The sequence below is a fragment of the Aptenodytes forsteri genome, unplaced genomic scaffold (genome assembly GCF_000699145.1).
Source record: "Aptenodytes forsteri isolate BGI_AS27 unplaced genomic scaffold, ASM69914v1 Scaffold252, whole genome shotgun sequence".
NCBI lineage: Eukaryota > Metazoa > Chordata > Aves > Sphenisciformes > Spheniscidae > Aptenodytes > Aptenodytes forsteri.
In genome coordinates, this window is record NW_008794281.1 from 1012866 (window position 1) to 1036817 (window position 23952).

The 23952-nt window shown below is 39.6% G+C and overlaps 1 protein-coding gene across 1 annotated transcript in view; it reads left to right on the forward strand.

The window, feature by feature from the left end:
- CCND1 (cyclin D1) overlaps positions 1 to 13638 on the forward strand; it is a 16711-nt gene extending 3073 nt beyond the window's left edge. The window contains exons 3-5 of the mRNA XM_009286485.2: positions 160 to 319; positions 5998 to 6146; positions 11664 to 13638. Of these exons, the coding sequence (XP_009284760.1) occupies positions 160 to 319; positions 5998 to 6146; positions 11664 to 11819 (465 nt within the window). The 3' untranslated portion in view covers positions 11820 to 13638. The remainder of the gene's footprint in view (positions 1 to 159; positions 320 to 5997; positions 6147 to 11663) is intronic.
- The last annotated feature ends 10314 nt before the right edge of the window (positions 13639 to 23952 follow it).

Sequence of the window (23952 nt, forward strand, 5' to 3'; positions counted from 1 at the left end):
CCCCCCACCCCCCCGGCCGGGGAAGCGGGCTCGGCCGAGAGCTGACTCGCCCAGCTGCGGATACTGCTCGTCCGGCCGTGTGTGAGCGGAGCTAACCACATTTTCCCTCTTCTCCTTCCTCTTCTCTTCTTCCCCCTTCCCTCCCTCTTGTCTTTGCAGCAAATGGAGCTGCTTCTGGTGAATAAGCTGAAATGGAATCTGGCTGCAATGACCCCCCACGATTTCATTGAACATTTCCTTACTAAAATGCCTCTGGCAGAGGACACCAAGCAGATCATCCGTAAACATGCTCAGACTTTTGTGGCTCTGTGCGCTACAGGTATGAGCCCTGCACGTTAAGCAAAGCGTGTTGCTCCCCTACATGCATCTACCCCCTGGCTTGTAAAGCTTCCCGTAGCTGTGGTCTAAAGCGAGCTCACAGAGCTGTGGGGAGGTTGTTTAAGCCTCGATTATTGCCCCTTGTTGTTTGCAGAAGGTGGGTTACTTTGCGGAGGTAAGTTTTTTCAGAAGACATTTTGCTTCTGAGTGGAGTATGTGGTGTTGCCAGAGAGGGAGAAGTACCCCCCCTCTTTGTAGCTTAGCCGTGGAGTCGCAGCTCAGCGTGGCACGATTTCTTCACCTCCGTACACCGGGTTTTACGTGGGGGCTGCAAAAGGCTTACTGCCCGTACGGGGAATCCCTCCCCGTGTGGATTCATTCTTAAGACGGTTTTTAAAGGCGGAGGGAGATTTTGCTTGTGAATAGATCTGCGTGGGGGTTTCAAAACTTCCCTCTTCAAGTTGCCTCTTCCTCCCTCCTCGGTGGCTGGTGGATTGGAGGAGGGCCACGCGGCACAGAGGCTTTCCTGGCACAGGACCGAGCCGCTGCCATCTGCACCCTTCTGACCACGTGCTGCGCTGAAGCCATGTGCAGGGCCGGCCTCCAAAGACGCCGACTGTTCGCTAGGCCAGGTTTGCAGAGGCCTGATCTTTGGTTTCAAGGGCACCGTGCGTGCGCGAGCACTGGTTCTTTGAAGTTCCATGTTTGCATGTGGACTGTGTGTGTATGCATTTGTGCATGTACCGGCTTTACCCGCTGAACCCTAACAAGTGGGAAGGAAAAAAAGTTTTAGAGGAGCCTTTCTGTTCTCCAGATCTCACTGTTCCCACAGGACAGAGCTGGAGGAGCAGGGACAAAATAAGTTCTAGAGGGAAGATACTCTGTTTAAACAGAACGCGTTCAGCGCGTTTTCTTTTAGTATGGCGAGACCAATCCAGGAATGGCAAAAGAATAAGGAAGAAAAAGCAGCCAAAGCAAATGTTCTTTCGCAGTAGCACGTAAAGAGGAATGCCAGACACTCTGTTGACACTGATAAAAACTTAGTGTAAAGGAGATACAGCGCTTTAGTAAACGTTAATATTCAGTAGCAGTTGTGCTAAAAAAAGAGAGCAAGCCTGCATTTGGACTTGAGAAGAGGTATCCACACTTGAAAACCTCGGTGGGACGTGTGGGGTCAATGGCACAAACTAAAGTTGTGTAGTTTATTTTCCAGAGATGGATTCGGTATAAAAAGATTGAAGAAAGATTGCAGGCACTCGGAAGAAAAAATTTATTTCATAGAATCGGCCCTACTGCAAGGCCTAAAGATAGAACGACCAAGCCATAAAAGAGAAATTTGTAAACACTGGCATTGCTCTTCATCTTGGGCCTAACATCAGCATAACGGGCAGTTCGTAAGTTAGATTGCCTGGAATAATGCTCGGTGTTCGGAGCGCTACAACCTTCAAACAGCCTTCAAACTACCTGCAGCAACATTTTGGGAAAATAGACGTAACTCTCCATGCCAGATTCTACCAGATAAGGCTGCTGCGACTCCAAATGCGTGATTTGCTAAGTTTGAAGCTTCCTCGGCTGTTAGCTAAAGAGAACAGCTACCCGGCCTCCCCTTTGGATATGGGGATGTTTAACCTAGGTTGTTGTGTTGGCAATGACAGGGATGAAAACAAGAGTAGTTCAAAGGTTGGAGACTTGCTAAGAGTCCAGTACTTTGATCTACTGTCGGTGTTGTTATGTTTCTTTTAGGAAGCACATCCAGAGCCTTTATTTAACACTGCTACACACCACAGCTGGAGAATGGATCAGTAAATGAGAACCATGTTCTGGGAGTTTTACATAGCTTTTAAAAAAACCAGTACTGAGCTCACCAGAATTGGGGCCCTCTTCAGCTCCCTACTGAAGTTGGGAATATTGCCTGGGGAAAGAGCGCTCAGGAAGGCTGCCACTAGGCTCTGTATTTTTATTGTTATTTTTGGATGTCAGGATTTTCTCTACCTCTTGCTTTCCTCATGACTTCTTTGTTGGCTAGTGAAGATCACATGTGGCTTAAGTAGCATCTGGACTTTGCTTTGCTGTCGCTGGGTTGTGTTGTATTTCCCCTTGCCAAAATGAACCTAGATGGACTGCAAATGCGTTGTGCTGCCTGGATGCTGTGGGGCCCAATCCAAAGTCCACTGGAAACACTGACACTCGCTTAAGTGGCCTCAGGGGCAAGTGCAGTATATCCTTTGCTTGAAGTACAGCCTGCGTCCTCTACTGTAAAGGAGGGTCTCCTAAGAAGAGGCAGCAAAATAATGCTTGCTTAGAAAATAAAATCTCCGCCAGTTGGCTTAACAAGGTGAAGGCTGTGGAAGTGTTTGTAGATGAGTGTGTATGCGTTTGCTCCAGAAAGAGAAGGTTACGCTGCAAGGTGAAGTTGAGGGGAATTCCTTCTGAGCTCCTTCTTCAGTTGTCTGGCTACTAGAAGTGGATTTGTTTGATTTGGTTTAGTTTTGAAAAATCCATTTTCACCAAAGGATGTCTTTGTGCTGTGGTAGGTTCGGGAGAAAAAAAAAAAAAAATTACCAGGGGGTTGTTTGAAGTTAACACATAATTGAGCTTAATGAATGGGGCTTTGGCATGGCCGAGCAAGGCAGGGAGAGCTCAAAAGGAAGCAGGCCTCTTTTGGCCCAAGTTAAGACCAGTGTTGAGGGAGAACTGCAGCTCTATACAAGCGTAACAATGAATAGCAACAAATATTCGGGAGAAAAAAAAAAAAAATTACCAGGGGTTGTTTGAAGTTAACACATAATTGAGCTTAATGAATGGGGCTTTGGCATGGCCGAGCAAGGCAGGGAGAGCTCAAAAGGAAGCAGGCCTCTTTTGGCCCAAGTTAAGACCAGTGTTGAGGGAGAACTGCAGCTCTATACAAGCGTAACAATGAATAGCAACAAATATTGGAGCTTCAGCATTTCATTATGTTCCTCTGGTTATCAAAACATACCAGGCTCCTTTTATATTATTATTATTGCTATTATTGTTGTTGCTTTCCTCCTCTTCGATGGAGAAAGAAAGATCCCCCTTTGAAACAAGCGTGTTACAATTCTCCTATTCTCTGGCCTTTATAAAATTGGGAGTCTCAAGGTATGTGACCAGTTGGAACCTGTTGCATCTTGCAGCAAGTGATTTATGTTCACAGTTTTGATTTGCCTCAATGAAAAGATTTTCATTCATAGCCCCCAGCTCTCCAGACGGATGGAATTGCTGCTCCATTTAAAAAGGAAAAGGGGTGACTCGCCTTGTTAGGAATTTTTTTTAAAGCGCTGCAGCGCCTATATGCCTGCTTTGTCCTCCCTTCAGGGTGGCTGGCATTCTTCTCTCTCCTCCCCCTCCTCTCTCTCTCTCTCTCTCTCTTTTTAACAACGCTGAAGTTGTTTATTCTTTTTGGATGAAGTCTCAGATAGGCTACTGGGGATGTGTGCTTCAATTGATGGGGCCCCCTACCCCATTGTGGCTGTGTCAGGTCTAATTCATCTCACCGAAGCCCCCTTGTTCCTGAGCGCTCAATAGCGCAAGATGAGGCGATGGAGGCTGACAATGATGCCACACTCTTCACTTGGGGGCATCCAATTACAGGCGAGAGGGGCCCCCTGATTAATATGCTGAAATTAGTGGCCTCTGCCACAAATAATTCCTTGTTGAGTTGCAACAAAAAGGCAGTCCATGCTGCTTGTCTGGAGTGGTTATAGGGACAGACACAAACTGGTCATTTAAACTTCATTATCACTTTTCCACCTTGGAAAGAATGAGGGTGTGACTGTGAATTCATGTTCTTGTTTACTGCTCCATTTAAAAGAAGAACGCAAATATTAATCCCAAACGTGATCCTGTCAGGACAGACTCATTAAACTGACGCATTTTGGTCATGTTCTGTTTGTGGAGCTCAGTAAATAGCGTCGCAAACGCGCTGCCACCGTACCCCTCTGAGGAACCCAATCTTGGTGGAATTCGTGCTTGCCTACTGAAATCCCTCATTTCTGAAGTCTACCTGCAACTGCGTATCAGTATTTCAGTGAAGGGACTGGCTTTGGAATGTGTATAGTGTCAGTAAGCAGTCTGGACTGCTTCGATTTTTGGGAATGACAGAAGCTTGTTAGAAGGTGGGTGTATTTATATCTGCCCGCAAATGGGGAAAATGGGAAAGGGGATAAACTATATTTATTTTAAGCACAGTAACAGAAATGAGATGACTTTAGATCAAGCTTGCCTTTTCGCTGGCAGTGCATCACAAAAGTTTGGCCACAATTCACCGTATCAGTTTAATTTTGAAGGTTCATAGAACGCTGGGCGAAATGCCCCTTTGAAGGTGGGTATTGGTCAGGGCTACAATGGAGTGTCAGAGGTATATGAATAGATCCAGAGAGAGGACTTCCATAGAGTCCCAAAGTCTTTAGTTTCACTGGTAAAACATTTACACAAAAGTTATTTTATCATAATAAAGGAGATGCATGATTTAATACTTAAACTGTTCTACTGAGCCCTCTAAGCTGTCCATTCCTTTGATTTCATTCAAGGGTTTGACAGATGGTTTATATTTTTTCAACCCAGAGGAAGTTGCATTCTGATAAAAGCTGAAGGAATGTATCTCAGGTTCTTGTGTATAATGTGGCATTTCCCTCTCTTCCTCACAAAATTAGACGTTTACTTGTGCCACTTACTTCCTTTGTTTCTGATTCTCCTCAAGGTGTACACTGCCACGGATCAAACGCATTCCTGTTCAGCAGAAAGAGTCTTGGCATTAAAATGTGGATTATTCGTATTAAAAAAACCCCCAACAAAACAAAACAAAAACCAAACCAAAAACATGCTAAATGGCAGAGATAGCCCCTTAAGGAATCATGGGAGTGGCTTTGTGGAGAGACCTACAGCAATGCAGTCTGGAAGGGGGCCCAGCCTCTTGTCAGCATGGTGTCACATCAGAATGTAACTGATTGTCCGCCAATTCTTGGGACCCCCGTCACTTAGTTATGCCACATTTACATTAAATCCCTGTTGCCAGGATGGATGGCAGCCACTGACAAGAGACTAGGTTGAGACAAAGCATTTTTAAGATGAAACCTTAATTTAAATATGGATTATCTGCCTCCTGACAGGGTTAAGCAGTCTTTCTCTTTCTTTCTTTTTGTCGATGTTGTTGTTCATTAAAGCTATATTCCTTTGAATGTCAATGCAAAGGTTTCTGCTTTAAAGGGCCCGAGGACTCCTTATTAGAGCGCACCTAGGATCTGATAATGCGAAACACTGAAGAATGCGAACAGGTTTCCTCAGATGTATAGTACCATTGACCCCAGTGGCATTATTCACATGAGCAAAGTATTTTAACATTTGAAGAATGGGGGCCCTGCTCACGATAAAAATACCTCGAAGTGATGAATGGCCTCCCAGGCGCAGTGCTAGGAAGGGCTACTCACTGAAGTACAGTTGCTCATGTGGGTAAGTGTTCACAGGTTCGGACCTGTAACAGTTTAGAGCAGGAGGCACCTTTCTGCTCACAATTTTCCCTACCTTTTTGGATGCAATAGTTGGCAGCTGAAGCCATGCTGGTAGAAGAGTGTATGTGTATGGGCAGGCTTCTCCTAAAGCAATCATTTCAGTCTATTTTTTTTTTTTTTTTTTTTTTCTCTCTCTTCTTTCTTCATACAGATATTAAATTTATTTCAAACCCACCTTCCATGATCGCAGCTGGCAGTGTGGTAGCAGCTGTGCAAGGCCTGCATCTGGGGAACACTAACACTTTCCTCTCCTATCAATGCCTCACACATTTCCTATCACAAGTTATCAAATGTGATCCGGTAAGTGACTCTCTCGGTTGATCTCCTGCCTTAGAGTTTAAGAATGAATGCCTGCTTACTGCATAGTAGCTAATCTGACAGTAAATCTCGATAAAAGTCAAACCTCAGAGTGGGGTTTTTTAACGTGTTCTCTTGTGTCCGTCCTAGTTATTTAACTGTCATTATATCCATTAATAATCTGTGATTACGCTGCTGCAGTTCACTAATAGGAATGCCCCATCCAGCTCGAATGTTTGTAAGGGAGGCGTATCCGACAAAGCAAAGGAAACCCTGCATCGATTTAGGACATTGCAGAGGCTGTGTTTGGTTGTGGGTAATTAAACCAGGAGTCTGTGTAAAACAAAACTTTGAGAATAAGACGAGGAAATAGTTACTGAGACCTCGTGGTATCTCTGACCTTATCTTTGACCATTCTCGAGGCCTTTTATTGTGCCAAGTGGTGTGAAAAAGCCCTTCTTAAAAGAGTTCTAATGATCTAATTTGGTTTATTACGTGCTAGACCTGCACAGTAGCTGGTATTGAATTCCTTTTTGGAACAAATGCTTGTCCCACGACTTTCTGACAAGGTAGATGGTCCTCACAGGACTCCCATTTTGCCCTGCAGCTTCCAGGAGATGCACATCAGTAAACTAGTGAGCAATAAACCTTTCATGAGTGAATGGGCCAGGAAGGGAGCCTACAAGGAAGACCTAAAGTCAATGATCCATGTCATAATGGTGTGTGAAGTTGGGGCAGAGTTGAGCTTTGTTTTGTAACAATGTGGAAGACCAATAAATAGATGCTTTAAAAAGGTTCTTGTGAGGTCTCCAAGCGCTGGACAATGAGTCAAATAAAGACAACTCTGTGGTTAGCGGCAGAATCTTTGAGATGCTGTTAAATTATTTTACACGTTAATAATTTAAATACGTAGAGAACTATACTAGTCCAGACACTGCAAAACTAGGTTTGTATAATTGGACTTTGTTGACAGGATTGAGTGATTTCTGGAAAGATGAATGCATCATAATTAATTATTCACAAAAGAATATTTTACTTTTGATAGACTATGTGAAAATTGCTGACAAATACGGTATCTCAGCTTACTATTTTGATCACCTTAACAATGCCTCAGTATTGAGCACGTTATTTTTGCCATTTATATTACTGCAGCTAAAGTAATATGGATCCAGTGCTGAAATGTTAAATACTATAAGAACTTCAGATGTTGAAATAAAATGCTGCTCAGTTTGGTATGTACGTGTAATGCTTTTAGTCAGTTTGTGAACAATGTAGATATTTCAGCGTATGGTTGGCCACTATCCAATGCAAGATATTTGAAGCAGGTACTGAGGAAAAATACTAGGCTCGCTATATGTTCTAACGGTATCTGATTCAAACAAAAACATTATTTAATCATTCCTGATACAAAGCATTGAAGTAGATTCTCTCACGTCTTGGAGAACAACAGCATGTCCTTATGTGACTTGACTTACTTGATGACAGAGCTCTTTTAAAAGAAAAGAAAGTCGTTTTAGCAAGGAGAATCCTTGCTTATTTCTTTTTTATTGTCCAGAGTCATTGCAAGGCCACAATCTGTATGACCTGAACTTAAACTTAAGAGCTTTAAAAGGAAGCAACTCCCCTCCAGCTTTCATTGCTAAGTAAATTCACGTGTTAGAGCAGCTAGAGTTAGAAGTCAGGTTTTTGTATAGGTTGCTACAGAGAATAAGCATCATAAAATTATACCTATGTATATGTATACTTTTGTGTTTGTAATGGAATAAGGGAACAGCATTTTTTGCTACTGTTGCTTTGAGCAGAGAAAACTGCTTGGTTTCATACATAGCATGATTCCCCCGCATGGAGGATTTCCCGTAAGACGTGCCTGTGTAATCCATGGTATCAAATGCTATTCCTATTATCTTATTTCACTAGCATGTATATGAAGTTTGTTACTCCACAGTGACAGTTCCCCTTGTCAGTCCGCACAAATGAATACACTTTATATTGGATTGTCTTGAAATATTAAGAGCATGCATTATAACATGGCTAACATTCTCCCTGATTATCTATTAGCTAGAGCAGCTGGTCTGTTGGATTTCAGGTTATATAATTACACTTTTTTACCTTTAGTCTCAATGAAAGCTGAATCTAAAGTAAAATGAATATCACCTGATTGGAATTCCTTTATGGTTCATGTTTACGTTGGTAGGAGTCCAATTTCCCATTTTGCCTTTGATCAGGGGCAATTAGAAGTCAGATAATCACAATTAGAAGTCTTGGGCTGTCTTCCATCATTCTATTCTTGACCCCATCATCTAAACAGATTGAATTTTACCTGACATTCATTTCCAGGCCAGAAATTTGCTAAACTAGATTAGATTGGGTTTCCATGCTGTCTGTTAGTACATTGGAATTCATCTCCTGCCTGCCCCTACTCAGAGGCACCTTCAAACATGTGCTTGTTATCCAGAACGGGTCAGGCAGTAACAAAGGATTTCCAGGCACTTTCTTTTTTGTTGTTGTTTGTTTCCTTTAGTATCTGACCCTGGAGTCTGATCGTGTCTACTGTGTGTGTTAAAGGTATTTGACCACATCAGTTAAGCTAGCAAGTCTTTTTTTTTTTTTTTTTGCACTGAGGAGCTTAATTAATCCAGGAAGGGTTTATGACCTTGAACAAACTGTGGGCATTGAAAATTTGGGTAGTGAAGCAGAAAAGTTGTTGGGAGAAGTTATCAGAGTAATGCACAAGTTTTGTATTTGCTTTTCAGTATTGAGAAGTACTGAGAATGAAAAAAGCTTTGGTGAGGTTCACAGTGAATGTTCTATTTTGCAGTTACTTTTGCTAGTTCTAGTACATTCCTGCAGACAAACTACTCATCTAATAGTCATCTGAATAAGAAATTACTTGAACAAAAATGCCTAAAACATGAAAAAAATATTCATGCATTCAACTGTAGCTTCAGACACGGTCTGTTCATAATAAATTGTAAAGATTATGTTTTAAAAAAATACAGATACAACATGCTGTACTCTGAGAATCTCACAGGAAAAAAAATTTCTGTGGTCAAAAATTACCTTTAAATTACATAGTCCTATGTACTTATTCATGACTGGACTCTAGAGGGAGAAGAATAGGTATTTATAGAAATTCTTTTGAATGGTTTTAGTTTTCGGAGCTCAAACACGCTATATGCAAATGGTAGGATTAAAAAAAAAAAAAACCACAACACAAAAGCCCCCCCAAACAATCCCGCCCCCCCCAAAAAGGCAAGCAGGGTTTGTTTTGTTCTGAAAATAAATTGGCTTTCAGTTTGGAACACTGAACATGCTACCTTGTTAAAACAGAATTATCCTCAAAAGCGCCTGGATTTGTAAAACTGAAAATACCTAAACCTGTATTCATGTACTACTCTTTTAATACATCTAATTCCAAGTGTGACTGAGGTACGTGGTACAGGACATGCAAGTAGAAGCCTTACAGTCGGGATTGATCCGTCGTATCTTGAGAAGGGGTGAAAGGACTTCATAGAGATCTTATTGTGAAGGCCAGAGGTATGTAGGAGCCACAGGCATGATGACTTTAGGATACGAGGCGTTTCTTTTTGTCATTTAAAGTGCTGTGTGTCTCTGTCAAGAGGAAATATTACACTAGGGTTTAAACCAGAAAAGGTCATAGGTTATGTGTTTTCAGTGAGCTGTAACTGATGGTCTGATCTGCTTAGAGGTAGGATTAACCTCCCTCTCTCTCAGAAAGGACTCGCAGAGAATTGTTTGCTTGGGTTTCTAATCTTATTTTACCCCAAATGCCATGTGCCCTTATTGGTGGCAGAGGAGATTCTTGTGGTAGTGGAATCAGTGAAAAGCTGGTAGATCACACAAGAAGCCTCTGAATGAAGGCAGAATTGAAACTGGGAAATAAAGAAAACAGCAGGCAGGTCACCCTCTCAGGAAAACAACATTCATTCTCAGTCATGCACATCCTAACACTTTTGACGGCAATTTATCATGGAAGACTGGGTTCACCGCAAGGGCTAACACATGTCATAGGTTAAATCAGAAAAGGCAATACTGAAAGGAAACTTCAAAGTCCTTAAACACAGAGTTAAGTATGTTGGGAAAAAGCTTACGATGTTTGTTATAAAGATGTGAGTAAACAGCACGCTGGAGGAATTTTGGCAAAATGTAGTGTGATTGTTTTGCCTATTTAAGGCACCGTTTCTGTGTCCTCGCAATAGATGTACATGGCTCTGAAGAACACAACCATAGGACAGGTTGAGCTAACGGGCCTTCTCCAATTCTAATTGCTGTGGATCGAGAAGTAGAATTGGATATATCTACTCATGGTATGATTTAATGCCTGGGGGAAGTTATCTTTCCCCACCATAGACACGATCCTGCTTGGTGCTTTATGCTTTTAATTCACAGCTAAGTCTGTGCAAGCGGCGAGGCCCTTGCACCCTCCTGAACACTCAGTAGGATTGTGCGCGCATTCAGCTCTGAGAAAATCCTTTAGAAGCAAGGGAAAGAGATGTCACCCTGACTGAGATTTCAAGGTGAATGCGGTAGCAAACTGAAAGCTTGGCAGCACTTTGTAATGCATGGTTACGAAGGTGTTTAGTGGTGCTTCTGAAAGATCTCTCCATTTTGGGGTCATACAGTCCGGTACATTTTTCTGTTCGGATGCCTTCCGAGTTAGAAATCAGTTAGATAACTTGAGCTGCTTGCTGCTGGACATAGCAACAGTTGGCAGGCAACTTTGGGCACGTACATCTAAATATATATATGGCACTTCTATCTAAGAACTTTGTATTATCGTAACTCAGCCTGGGAAAATCACTGTTTATGACCATCACTTCTAGTAGACTGTACTGCCAAAGTGTTTCTGTGGTAAAAGTAGAAATCATTACAGCATCAGCAATACTTGGACCAACTCTGACTCCAGCCCAGTTTCACGTCTTTGCAACTCCACTCGTTTAATTTTGATTGATTCACACTGCTGTCTAGTCAGCCTGTTTCAAAAGGTATAAAGGACAGCGAGGTAAAAGATAGGACGAATGGACTTTTACAGACCTGCTGACGTGTTAACAGCACAGGCAGAAAAGTAGTAGTGCAAGCTACAACTTACTGTGTCAGGGTCCTGCCCGGGTTAGTCACTACATGTGTCACTGTAGTGGAGCGTTCATCATACTCGGTCGTAGACCTGTGGGCTGAGACTAACAACAAAACGGCAGTCATGGTTTGTCCAGAGGACCATGTGTGGAGACGCTCACCTAGGCCATTAAATAGAAGATGGTAAGAGTTAGATGGTGAAGTCTGGATCCAGGCTAGCATCCTGCAGAAAATGGGGTAGCTCGTCCAATCCGTTCACTATTCAGTGTTTCTCTTGCTCTTCCCACACTCCTTTCAGTCTGCTGCCCTCCCAAATAGCTTGATTATATTTCTCTTGCTTTTTCAAGAAATGGTATTTGGTCTGTGATCTTGCTATTTTTCTAAAGAACCCTGGGTCTTTCTCTCCTTCCATTTAATCTTCTCTAGGATTGTTTACGAGCCTGCCAAGAACAGATTGAATCCCTCCTTGAATCCAGTCTACGTCAGGCACAGCAGCACAACGTATCTTCAGAAACAAAGACTGTAGAGGATGAAGCAGACCTTTCCTGCACACCTACTGATGTGCGAGATGTGAACATTTAAGAGGACTTCTTCTAATGGGTTTGCTTGGCGAGAAAAGCAGACAAAGAAAGGGCATCTGAGAAGGAATCAGCATCAGGATCTCCCCCCCAGAAACCCTTTTCTCCAGGACATTTTTATACCAGAAGGGAAAACCAGTCTTGTTATATTTTTTTCTTGCTCTGTCTCCCTTCCATCTGTGACTTCAAACAAACAAATAAACAAAAAATACCCCAAAAACTGTCTTAAAAAAAGAAAAAAATAGTATTTGCATTACCCCCAGGGGTTTGTGCTACAAAAATAGAGGATTTTATACAATAATAATCAACTAGTTTTTATATTAAAGTGTTCTTGTCTGTATGTTGTAAAAATAGGCATTAACACACGAAATGTCTCCAGGGGAGGTATTAGATTTCTTACATATAAAACAAACAAACAAACCAACCATTTTTAAAGTAGAAGAGGGTTTTTTTTTTTTAGATAGTAAATGAAATATTCTTTTTTTTTCTTTAAAAAGCATAGCTTTAACGCAGTTCTAGGCTTTTCTGTATCTTGCTTGCTTATGCATTTAGTCACTTTATAATTCATCTGTAAATGTTTATTTTATTTCCTTAGGTTTTTTTTATCCTCTTCACCTTATAAATGGTTAACGTAACCCATAAGTTAGCGTATGTTAGTATGCAGCATTATTATATGTTAATCTTTTTTTGTGCCTGTGGATTGCCTGTGCATAAGGCATTTGTAGGGTTCCAGCTTAGCATTGTTGGGAAAGGCCAATGTACTACTCATACGATACTCTATTATAAAGAGAAACCGAAATAGTGACATAATATATTATATTTTTGTAATCTTCATATTTTTGTAGTTACCTGTGTAAAATGCTGGTCTGACCCCACAGATATTCAGCCTAATTATGGTCAGGTTCAATCCACAGTTTAGTCTTTTTTTTTTTGTTTGTTTGTAATATTCTAAAACCATTCCATTCAAAGCACTTTCAGTCCATTAGATATAGGAAATACATTCTTTTATTGTGTGGGAATTTTTTTTTAATGGAATGGTTTGGAAATATATAAGTGCTTGTTCGCAAACTTGGAATTGCAAAGCAAGTGCATTTAACTATGGTGTTAGAGGAGAGGTGATTTTTTTTTTCCGAAGGTTGTGTTCCAGTGAGAGAAATTGCATTCACAAATTGCCGGGATATCTTCCTATCCTTTTCTATAGAAAAGTTGAAGTTTAGAAATCCTTTGGTGCCAACTCATCGTTATAAATTAGGGGCCTTAAAGGTTCACATATAGGACACATAGTTTAAGGATTGTCGCTAGATGTTTTACAGCTGAAGGTTTTTAAACACTAAAATATATAAAAAAGAATATTTATTGCAGAGGATGTTCGTAAGGCCAGTATGATTTGTAAAATAATGCAATCGCCCCTTTTTAAAAAAATCTTTCTACCCTTGATGTTGCAGTTTTAACACAGCTTATTAAAGAAAAAAGGACACGCTTCAAAGAACAAACCCCAAACAAAGCAGTCTATTTGGCCCCTTCCTATACATTTTTCAAAAGCAGTCTAACCATGAAAACGCCATAGTTAATAGATATGAAAATTGGAGTACTTGAAAGAAGTTCTTATTCCAGTGTATGCCCCATTTTTTTATTTAGCTACAAATAGAAAATTTGCACATCTTGGCTTTGTTTCTTTTTATTATTATTTTAGAAAGTAGCTGAAGGGACGTGGACATAGCTGTTGAAGTTGATGCTCGAGGAGAATGTGATGGTGAAATGCAGGTGAGATGAGCTGCTAATAAATTCCCAGCATGGTTTGAAAAAAAAAAAAAAAGAGAAAAGAAAAGGAGTGGATCCTCCATTTTTATTTTAGAGTAGCTGAAGGGACGTGGACATAGCTGTTGAAGTTGATGCTCGAGGAGAATGTGATGGTGTGGGATAAATTCCCAGCATGGTTTGAAAAAAAAATTAACATTGCTTTTCTGTATCTTTGTCATTGTGTTTTGCTGCTATTTTGTGGATCAGTTTTTTTTTTTTGTTATACAATGTCATATACTGCCATGTTATAGGTTTTAATTTTCTCATAGAAAATTATATTATTGACATCATTTTTTTGTAGATTTTTTATGTGATCAATTTTTACTTAATGTGATTACTGCTCTATTCCAAAAAGGTTCCTGTTTCACAATACCTCATACTTCAGTTAACCGTGTCTAGACCAGGTTTTAATGTTCGTACACAGTGCCTCATAGTTCTACTGCAAACGGAAATGCATCGAACGTTATTCTGAATGGGTCTCGCGATTTGCAACTAGGTTGCATTAATTTAAAAACAGCAGACATTTCAGAAGATCAAGTAATGTTTGTTTTTTTGTTATGCATTTTATAAAGCTGGATTCTTTGTCTGATCTGGGGTTTATTATCATAGTAGTTTTAAGCTGTGTTATTAGCCACATTGATATACGAAAGGTGCATTATAATATAACTCTTGTATGCCACCTGATGTGGCTTCCCGTCAGTTGGGACACATCATTTGGTATGATAGGTTATCTTCTGGAACTCTAAGTATTTTGTGTGTTTAATCTGTTATGATATACTAGGTTTTTGTTTGTTGTTTTTGTTTTGTTTTTTTTTTTTTTTAATTATAGCATATTTCTAATTTAAAAAGCCTGTAAATCTCATAAATAAGCCAGCTAACAGAGTTGTATGCTGAAGAATAATCTAGCTGTTGCCTGTATGCTGCTAAACCAAAACAGAATTAGAACTCATTTTGAGGCAAATGCAGTTAAGATCTACATAGTGCATAAATAAAGCATTGCAATGCTACTAGCAGTCGCAGGACCCAGGAGGACTGGATACATTCTGTCCAAATTTCAGGAACATTTCTTACTGCTTACCTCATAAAACACTTCTGTTTGTGGCATCTCTGTGTCTCTGAACCAAACATGATTATTGAGTTAGTGCTTGTTGGTTATATTATGTGTTACACTGAGTGGCAGTGCGTACTGCAAATTTCTTTAAAATATTGTATGTACTAAAAGGCCAAATCCAGATTAAGTGGGTTCACGTGCCAACAGAGATGCTTTATTTGTCACATTATTATAACAATCTGTAGTAAGCAAGCAATTCAGATTTGTACATTTTTATATTGTACTTATTGGCATCACTGGTCTGAAATGCACATTTTCACCAACAGACCTGTAACAGACAAGTTTCCAGCAAAAAAACTAAAGTCTAGAAATAAAATCGGTAAAACCCAATGTCTGCTGCTTGTTGTCTTCTTTTTCTTTTTTTTTTAAACTGCCTTCATGAATGCTGAATGCTAATAATTACCTGATGCAATGAGTAAACCACATGACATTTTCTGGTTTCACTCTCCGTGCTTTAATAGTTGCAATGCTGAAAACCTTTTGTCGTTATTTTCGGAAACCGTAGGCGTTTTTTAGCAATGGGTGGGTGAATGCCTGTCACAGTAATGCGTATTTTTAAAAAAGCAAAATATTTTTTTTGCTGAAGACTTTCTTTTAAACATCTAAGGTAATTACTCAGAGTAAAACACCATTTGGTGGGTCTTTTCAATAAAAGGTAAAATAGAGTAGGTGTTGGATGGTAGAGAATGCTTGTTTGTATTTATTTATCAGTGCAAGGCTTTGTCCTAGAATACCTTTACAGAAGATAGTTTGGTTTAAAAGCAGTAAGGTTAACCTGCCTTCTTTTCCTTCCCTTCCCCTCATACACAGCTTTTGCATCTTATTGTATCACTACGATAATAAGGAGTAAACCAGAAAAATGTAAAAGCCTACTAAAAATACGTAAAAAAACCCCTGGACCTAGGACAGAAATTATATATGGTTATAAAGTAAAATGAGAAAAAAATATAACCTGTATCCCAATTCACATTCCAAAATGTCGCTGAAAACTGGGGATGGAGATTATCAATTATTACAAGAGCTGAACATGGCAGAGACAGCTTATTCTTAGTGGAGAATGGTCAAGCTTCTAACCTATGTATTTGACTATTTACCCCAGGAAAATATGTCTGCCTTAAAAACCCCAAATCAATCTACATAAAACGTCAAGTGCTTGTTTCTCCTGTTGCACATTAGAAATCCAGTATCTGCCTCCTGAGTTTCTCATTGACTGAACTTCACATGACAACTGATTCTATGCAGCAAGTACGGCAAAGGAAATAAAAAATGAAACTCCCAAGTTAACACCTAACATGTTAATTACAGACTAGTGCAAAGTAAGTTTGTCTCAGTGCCGTTACCAATAGATGGGAAACCATCTGCATCAGAAGAATCACAGTTGAGCCTGTATTAGGTTGTCAGTTTCCCAGTCATTTCAGACAGAAACCTGAACCACGTGGCCTACTGTAAAATCATAGATCAGGTAGGTAAAGTAGCATCAGTACATGGTGTGATCCGTAATTCTTTCCATTCGAAATGGGGAGCTCCTCAATATGGTCAAGTTACACCGGTAGGCCACCGAGGAAGATTTGTATAGCAGTGAAAGAAGATCTAAACTAGATTCACAGTGACTTTAAATACAGACCAAGCCAAAGCTTAAATTGGACTCGGTCAAAAAAGACTCATTTTTTCCACACAGATCTTTTATCAGCTTTCTGCAAAATTTCAGCATATTTTAAGGAAAAAACAGGAAAAAAAAAATGACTCACTTTTGTATCACTGATGGCTAACCCCTCTGATTTTAAACGTTTGAAATTTGAGTGAAGACATACTTATGAAATCTTGATTTGGGACAAAAACCTTTTTGCTGATAAAAAAAAAAAATGATTCAATAAGAAATTTAAACCTGCATTTCGCTGAACATGTTAAGTGGGTTTTGCCTCTCCTATCTCTGTTACAAACTCTATTAAACCGACTGAAGTGTTCTGTGACTTAAGTAGGTTTAAGCCCACATAGTCAGCTCTGTTATTTACATTTTCCTTCTCTCAAACATCATCTCCAAATGCAGACTACTAAATTTGAATGTTGGGTGAACTATGCCAGTATTACTCACATTGCAAAGGGCAGAAAGACAAGAATGTAGCAAGAAAAACAGTTTACTATAGGCTGTGCAAAATATGCATGTTCAGCTAGGCTATGCTGTAGCTAATTAAAGAAAAATACTGTATTTTCTTACATCAGATTGAGACGTATACACAGAAAAACCTCCAAAAGACATCCAAAAAACCTCCTCAATTCCATTGCTGAATTCAAACTGATTGACAAGCTCGGACCTTTTATGAACACTTAAATTCACATACTCTTTATTAAAGAATAAACAAGATCTGTAAAATGCAAAAACTTGGAATCCACTTACATTCAAGCGTATCTGGCATTTTAAGTGATAGGAAACTCTAGGAGAAAGTGAAGCTTGGAGCTATTATTTCAAAGGAGTCATAGGAATGACCCAGGCATGTGGGCTAGATACCCCGATAAAGATTCCTGGCAACGTCACTGAAAAGCTACAATGGGACAAAGGCAGTAAAGCTATAAATGATGGCATTTTAATGAATTCCTGCCAGCATCATTTTATGGGAAATGTATCTCTTCAGACAAACATGGTATTTTTACGATCCCACAAATATAATTGCTAATAGTAATTGCATTGGCATGGCAAACATAGATTCCCATCTGGCTTTTGACTGAGTTCCACACAATATTCCAATCAAATGATGAAAAAGGGATTGCAAATTAGTCAACTGGATTGCACCAGTAATGTGAGACTTGCCAGACTGATTTTCTTCTTTAGGGTCAAGGACTACAAATTTAGGAGCAAGGCAGAAGTTACCCTTTTGTTTCTTTAATGTGAGAGACATTAAAGAAGGAAAATAGAAATAGTTTCTTGGCGATCCCATGAGCATCTGCAGAGCCCTACTTAGTTCCGTCCTACTTTTTGCCTGCGTGAAGACTATGTATTAAAACGTCTCTCATTTCAGGGCAATCACTAAGTATTCACAGCCATCATTTTCCTCAGCGCTCTTACCTGAAGAGGGAACTACTGGCAGAAAGACTGTGTGCTTACAGCAAATCAGGAATAAGGCACACAGGCAGCACCTTCACTCTGCGTGGGCGCTGCTGATGCAGGAGCACCACCTGCAGCGTGTGGGCAACAGATCTGGGGTACACACCACCACTTCTACTGAACTCCTGAAGCTGTTTTCAATGTGGTCTTCAGAGCATCAATTCCTTCACAGAACAGTCCCAAGCTTTTAGGGAGCAGTCACTACCATACGCAGACCAACGCAACAACAGTTTTACTTTTCTCAAGTTGCCTCTCTGGACACAGGAGGCTGTGTTTAGTGGCTGCTAGAGGTCTTCCCTCTTAGACAGTGGTGGTGGTGGGGAAATCGATCTGTGTGGATTTCATCTCCTCATTTTAATTATGGCTTATGTTACTTTTCTTACTTAGGATAATATCTTTGAAGAAATACAACAATTCGTGTTTACTTCAGATAAAGAAAAACACGCAGTGATCCATCTCAAAACCAGAATACCAGTCTGTCCACTCACTTGAAGACACTGCAGTAGAAAATTATATTCCCATCATATTCAACATATATGCTAATGGCCTGGTCACAGTACAATCTCCTCTGCTAACATGTCTGTCAAGGGCTGAAGCCTACCTGAAAGCCAAAGACTGCCCAGTCAAATGAGACCTTGACTACATCTGCTCAGCTCTGACTAATCTGGCATGAACTGGAAAACAAAGAAGCAAAATAAGAACTTCATTAGGCAGCTGTTGCTAAATTCACACTTGCTAACACATTTGGGGTGGCTGACCAGAGGGTGACAGGAACCTCCTCCCCACCAATAACTCGCCTTAGATATGGAAAAAGTCAGAGAGAACGGCCTGGGACCGCTTGTGCTGACAAATACATAAAGCAGTAACTGGTTAAGAGGGTAACCCCTCGGGGTTGCAGAGAGCTCCAGGTACAGATACCTAATACCATCAAGAGAGCTGAACCGAAGGAGGAATCGCTACATGCACAGGCCAAGCTCCAAGCCAGGACCCAACAAGTCAACTGGTTGGAGCAGGAGCCCTCTTCTCCTGGGTCCATGTGGTGAAGGTCTAGGCGTTTGATTTGTGCGTGTAGTGTGTGCATCACAGAATGGAAATTGCTATCTACTCACCATTCCCAACCTGCTAAGTAAGTAAATTTTAGATTATACGTTGCTGAGTGGTGCGGTTTTGTTATTTCATCCATCCCACCTGACTGCCCTGGGACACTTGTGTTAATCCACCCGCAAGCTATACTCCATTAAATGCTCGGTCTCCTACGACAGCTAACACGTTACCCACCGTAAGGATGTTATTTGTAACAGTAGCACCAGTCTTCAAGGAGCTGGGCCGAGATGGGCAAATCATTTAACAAAGACCACTAAACCACCAGTAGAGCATTACGACAACTCACCTGAGCCAGCACCGAACAAGTGACCTAGTGTCCTAAGTCACTACTCTGATGGTAAACTGTCTGAAACGGACAATTGAGCTTTTTAATGTTTTATTTTTCCTTTTATTAGATTTTATCACTATAGATCGTTTGAATACAGGGTATTATTTTTGAACAGCTTTTTTGCTCCTTGAACACCCACAGGCCATAGTTCTTTACATTTGGTTGCTGGCTACTTTAAATATGAAGACCAGATCTTCAGCAAATGCATGCTGTTAAACATAGCTATGTTCTTTTTATATGCGCAGCCATAACATCTTCCCAAGATTTCCAGAAGGCATCAGCAATTATTTACTCAAAAGTAAACATTATTTCTTATAAACATAATACATTTATTTCATGTTTTTGACTCAGTATTTCTGTAGCTGTTTCAGTCATTCACAATGACCACTTTGTTCCTTTTAGACAACGCATCTTTCAGCCACATATTAATTCAGGTTTCTCTTTTCATGGAGACCCTTGGACTGCAAAGGATCAGGAAGGTTCCTCCCTTATGGACAGTATCTTTCTAATATAAGTGAAAGAGTTCATCTGCCTTCACTCCTGCATGATATGCTCAACAGTGCTGCAAAATCAAACAAGCATATGCAAAGCCTCACATGTTTGTGGAAACAAGTGTTCTCTCATCCTCAAACAACTTTCCAATCACCTAAATATAGTTCTCCATGTTTTTAAATCCCTCTGTAAACCTGCTTAAGGTATCTTCAGGGATCTCTTTCCATTTCTCCCATGCTCCTGCTGAAGAATTTCAGGCAAATCACAAATCAAAGCCCCTTGAAAAAGTCTCTCCATATTTTTCTGTAACATGATTTGTTTCTCAGTAGTTTGAGAAATAATGATGCTACTGGATTTTTGTGACGTTTCTCCTCATCTTATTGCATAAAAGAACTTAAAACAAGAGCAAGACATACAACTATAACGAGCCAGATTCTCAACATGCAGTTCTAACAATGTACCTATGGTGAAGTAGGGTTATGAATTCCCAAATTGTGCTCAAATCATTCTCCATCTTACTCAGGTGTTCTGGATACAACACATAAAATGATGCCGTAAGCCTATGTGGTTTTAGGTTTACAGTGCACTTGACTAACCGCACCACAACCCAAGGTCTCCTCAAGAAGGAAATACACTGCAGACATCACCTCTAGCTCTGCTTAAAAGTGACATACTATTGTATCGATTCTTAGTTTCAAATAGTCATTTGTTTTTTACTTGTATGTCAGAAGCTGTCAAGTGCTTATTAACAATAACTTCTGTATGTGTGTTTTTTAAAGGAATATCGATTCTTAGTTTCAAATAGTCATTTTTTACTTGTATGTCAGAAGCTGTCAAGTGCTTATTAACAATAACTTCTGTATGTGTGTTTTTTAAAGGAGGTAAATGGGGTCTCAAAAATTCAATGTCTGCACATACATTGCAAAAAAAAAAAGCCAGTTTAGAGAACAATGTAGGCATGTGTTTTTAAACTACTGTTTGTGCAGTCTGGTCAGGACTGTGTGACACAGTATACAGTGTTTTGTCATCCAAGGAATGTCTTTGATCAAGAGTTTATGCAAGAAGGAAAAAAAAGCCATGAAACCCTAATCCGTTCCCACAGTCCAGTAAACGTGAGCTGGACAAACAGTGGACAATAGCACTAAAGCTTGCTGCTGGAACAATAGCTGCAACTAAAAAAATTAAAGGGTTGCTGACTCACAGTTCCTACAACCAAGAAAGATTCCATGTGGTGTTGATTATTCCCCAGAATCCTGAAGATGCTGAAGGTTAAAAATTGTAATTACTATTACACTGAGATAAAGCAGCAAAATATGCTGCTAAACAATAAAAAATGAGAGACAGTGACAAATACTGATGTTGATTCTATCTAGAGCAGTCAGGATGCAGAAACTCAATAATCAATCTTCTTTCTGCCTAAACATTTTGCTAAAAGTAAACTCTAATTTTATTATAAACAAATATCAGTTTAATTCTTTCAGTCAGTATACCACTATTTCAGATGCCATCCATACAAATTCTGCACAACTACAATCAAGCTTTCTAATTTCTCAAGACAAAAGCTATATGCTATTTCTTATATCTATTCAGAAATCTTCTGTAGGCAATTTTGCCATGCCAAAACCAGACACACAGAATGCTATATTATTGGTCAATCACACGTGTATGAAATACGATAGAACAATTAAAAACATCATATAACAAGCCACTTCAGAATCAACTGGCACTTACTATGGCTGATTTTTTTTTACCTTTCATATATTTCACATGAGAATGAACGGATACCGCTTTATGCTAATAAAGATTTCCAAAGTCTCCTGTGTTGGCTATGTTTCAGGTAAGTTTCCTCCCACATAGTATTACATCATTTGGTAGAGCTGTACGTATGTTCAGGAGTTGCAAAGTACTTAAAGAATCTTAGGATGAAAAATGCTGCAAGAATGTAATTATTACACTTCAGGAATAAACACTCCTGTGATTAAGGTAGGAACATTCACAGCGTTATGCCAAAGAGATATTCAAGTTAGCTACAAATGAACTAACTGTATAAGCAGTGTAAGAGCTTATTTGGATATTTAACAGCATTGTACATCATAGGGTTAGCAGCTTTCTGCTGCATTAAGCTGGCTTTAATTTTAGCCCAGGTATCACCCTATTGCACAGCGTAGTCTAGACAAACCCAAAGAATCCAAGAGCTCCAAGTGATCTTCTTGTCTCTGCTAAGGAAACCAATTGAAAATAACTGAAAAGTCTGAGTGCATGGAGTTATATCGCTTTCAAAATAGTGCACAAAGCTTTTTTATTATTATTTTTAATGTCAACAGAGGTGGAGCTGGTTCTGCAATTCCAAACGCTGGGACACACTGAAGCGCTTCAGTACCAGATTGCTCTAGTTGGCCTTTATAGGTCAATTCTAGACACCAAAACTTGCAACTGGAAACTTGCCGCAGAGCTCATTTCACACCTCCCAGATCTCCATTTTCTCTGGTGATATATACATTTCCATGGTAATGTGTACTGTCATAACTTTATCCATTAAAACAACAACTCTGGCTGACTGTAAAATGAGAATCTTCGTAGTTACTTGCTAAACTATGAAAGCTGAAGTTTTAGGCTGTAGTTAGAGCAGAACCCATTGCCGTAAGAAGTTGCAAAGGGCAGTATTCAAAAGGCAGTAACGTTCATACTGAGTAGCATCAAGAATATGAAGAATTATAACACAGTAGAAATATTAACCCTTTTGTTTCAAACCAAAGCCCTTCTCTTTAAGAAGATCAGGATGAGATACAGTATCACACGCACATTGCTCTGTCTGCCTGATCCAGCTCTTATAACCTTCTCTGGAGGGCCCTGAACGAACTCCCATCAGAAATAAAGATTCTAATCCAGAAGGACTTCAGATAATTCTAATATTCCAGCAGATTTCAAACTATATCCTTCAGATCATTAGGCACACCAACAGCAGCACTTTGTCAAAAATGTTTAGTGCTTCATGCTGCTATCATTGCAGAAATTGTTTAAGAAAGCAACTACCCTGACAAGGAGTCTTATCCTCATCTTGCTTGCCCACACCTTTATCTCCAGAAAATGACATTAATATCACCAGCATTCTCTTTCGAGCATGCAATACTGCCGAGTAATTACAGGACATCATTAAACCCCCCTCCCCCAAATGTTCAAACAAGCCACCCAGGGAGAAGGCACCCACTTTCAATTGACAACAAAACTAGACAAGAATTTAAGATTATTAAATCAGATCTTGAAACAGAAGGCTGTGTTTAATAAAATACACAACTTCGGCAGCTTGTGAGTAAATAAATAAATATTAGATCCAGGCCTGTAGTTGCATGATTTTTATAAATAAAAGATTCCATTTTTAATGCTCTTTTCTTGTAATACCTTAATGTGGAGATGGGTATTAAAACTTACATTCAGAAAGGACTCAAAAAGGGATGTAGATGCATACAGAACAAAAAAGATGTAAACAGAACAGGATTTATAGGTTTAAAACCTCAAAATTTCAGATTATTTGATCTCTTTCTGTGGGGTAAGTCATATATCTTAAAAGGGTATCCGTTCTTACTCTAAAGCACTGTGGAATATTGGGGTGCAGGCAGACTTTTGACAGACAGATCTCCCTTTGTTCCAACAAAGGAAGTTGTATTTACAGCCAAAGTGTATATAAGCATTCATAAATATATCATAGGGCTCAAACTCTCTCTTGCATCTCTTCAAAACCCAAAACCTATATATTTATAAATTTTGGAAATGATCTACTGAAAAATTACTCCTCATAATTTTATGTGAATGTAATCTATCTATTTAAAAATAACCAATAAAAATGTGCTACCTTTCTAGAAATCCTAAAGACCCAGACCAAAATGTGTACTTTACTCAACAAAAATAATCCTACAAAAACAGAGTGTTTAAACCAGTCTTTATTTTTCTTTCTCTAAATGGCGTATATCCAGAAAGCAACATGAGTTTGCACAGGTTCTATGTGCATACTAGAACACACTGTTGCTTATATATTTCATACCTCAACAGCAGGTTGATCACAAAGTCAGCTAACCAAACAAGGCATGCCAAACTGGGAAGCCAGACTTTCCTTACACATCCACATGTAGATTATCATAACCTTGTTTCAGAAAACCATAATAGGATTGAATAAGCCAGACTACTCCGATAGGGTTGATTTTTAA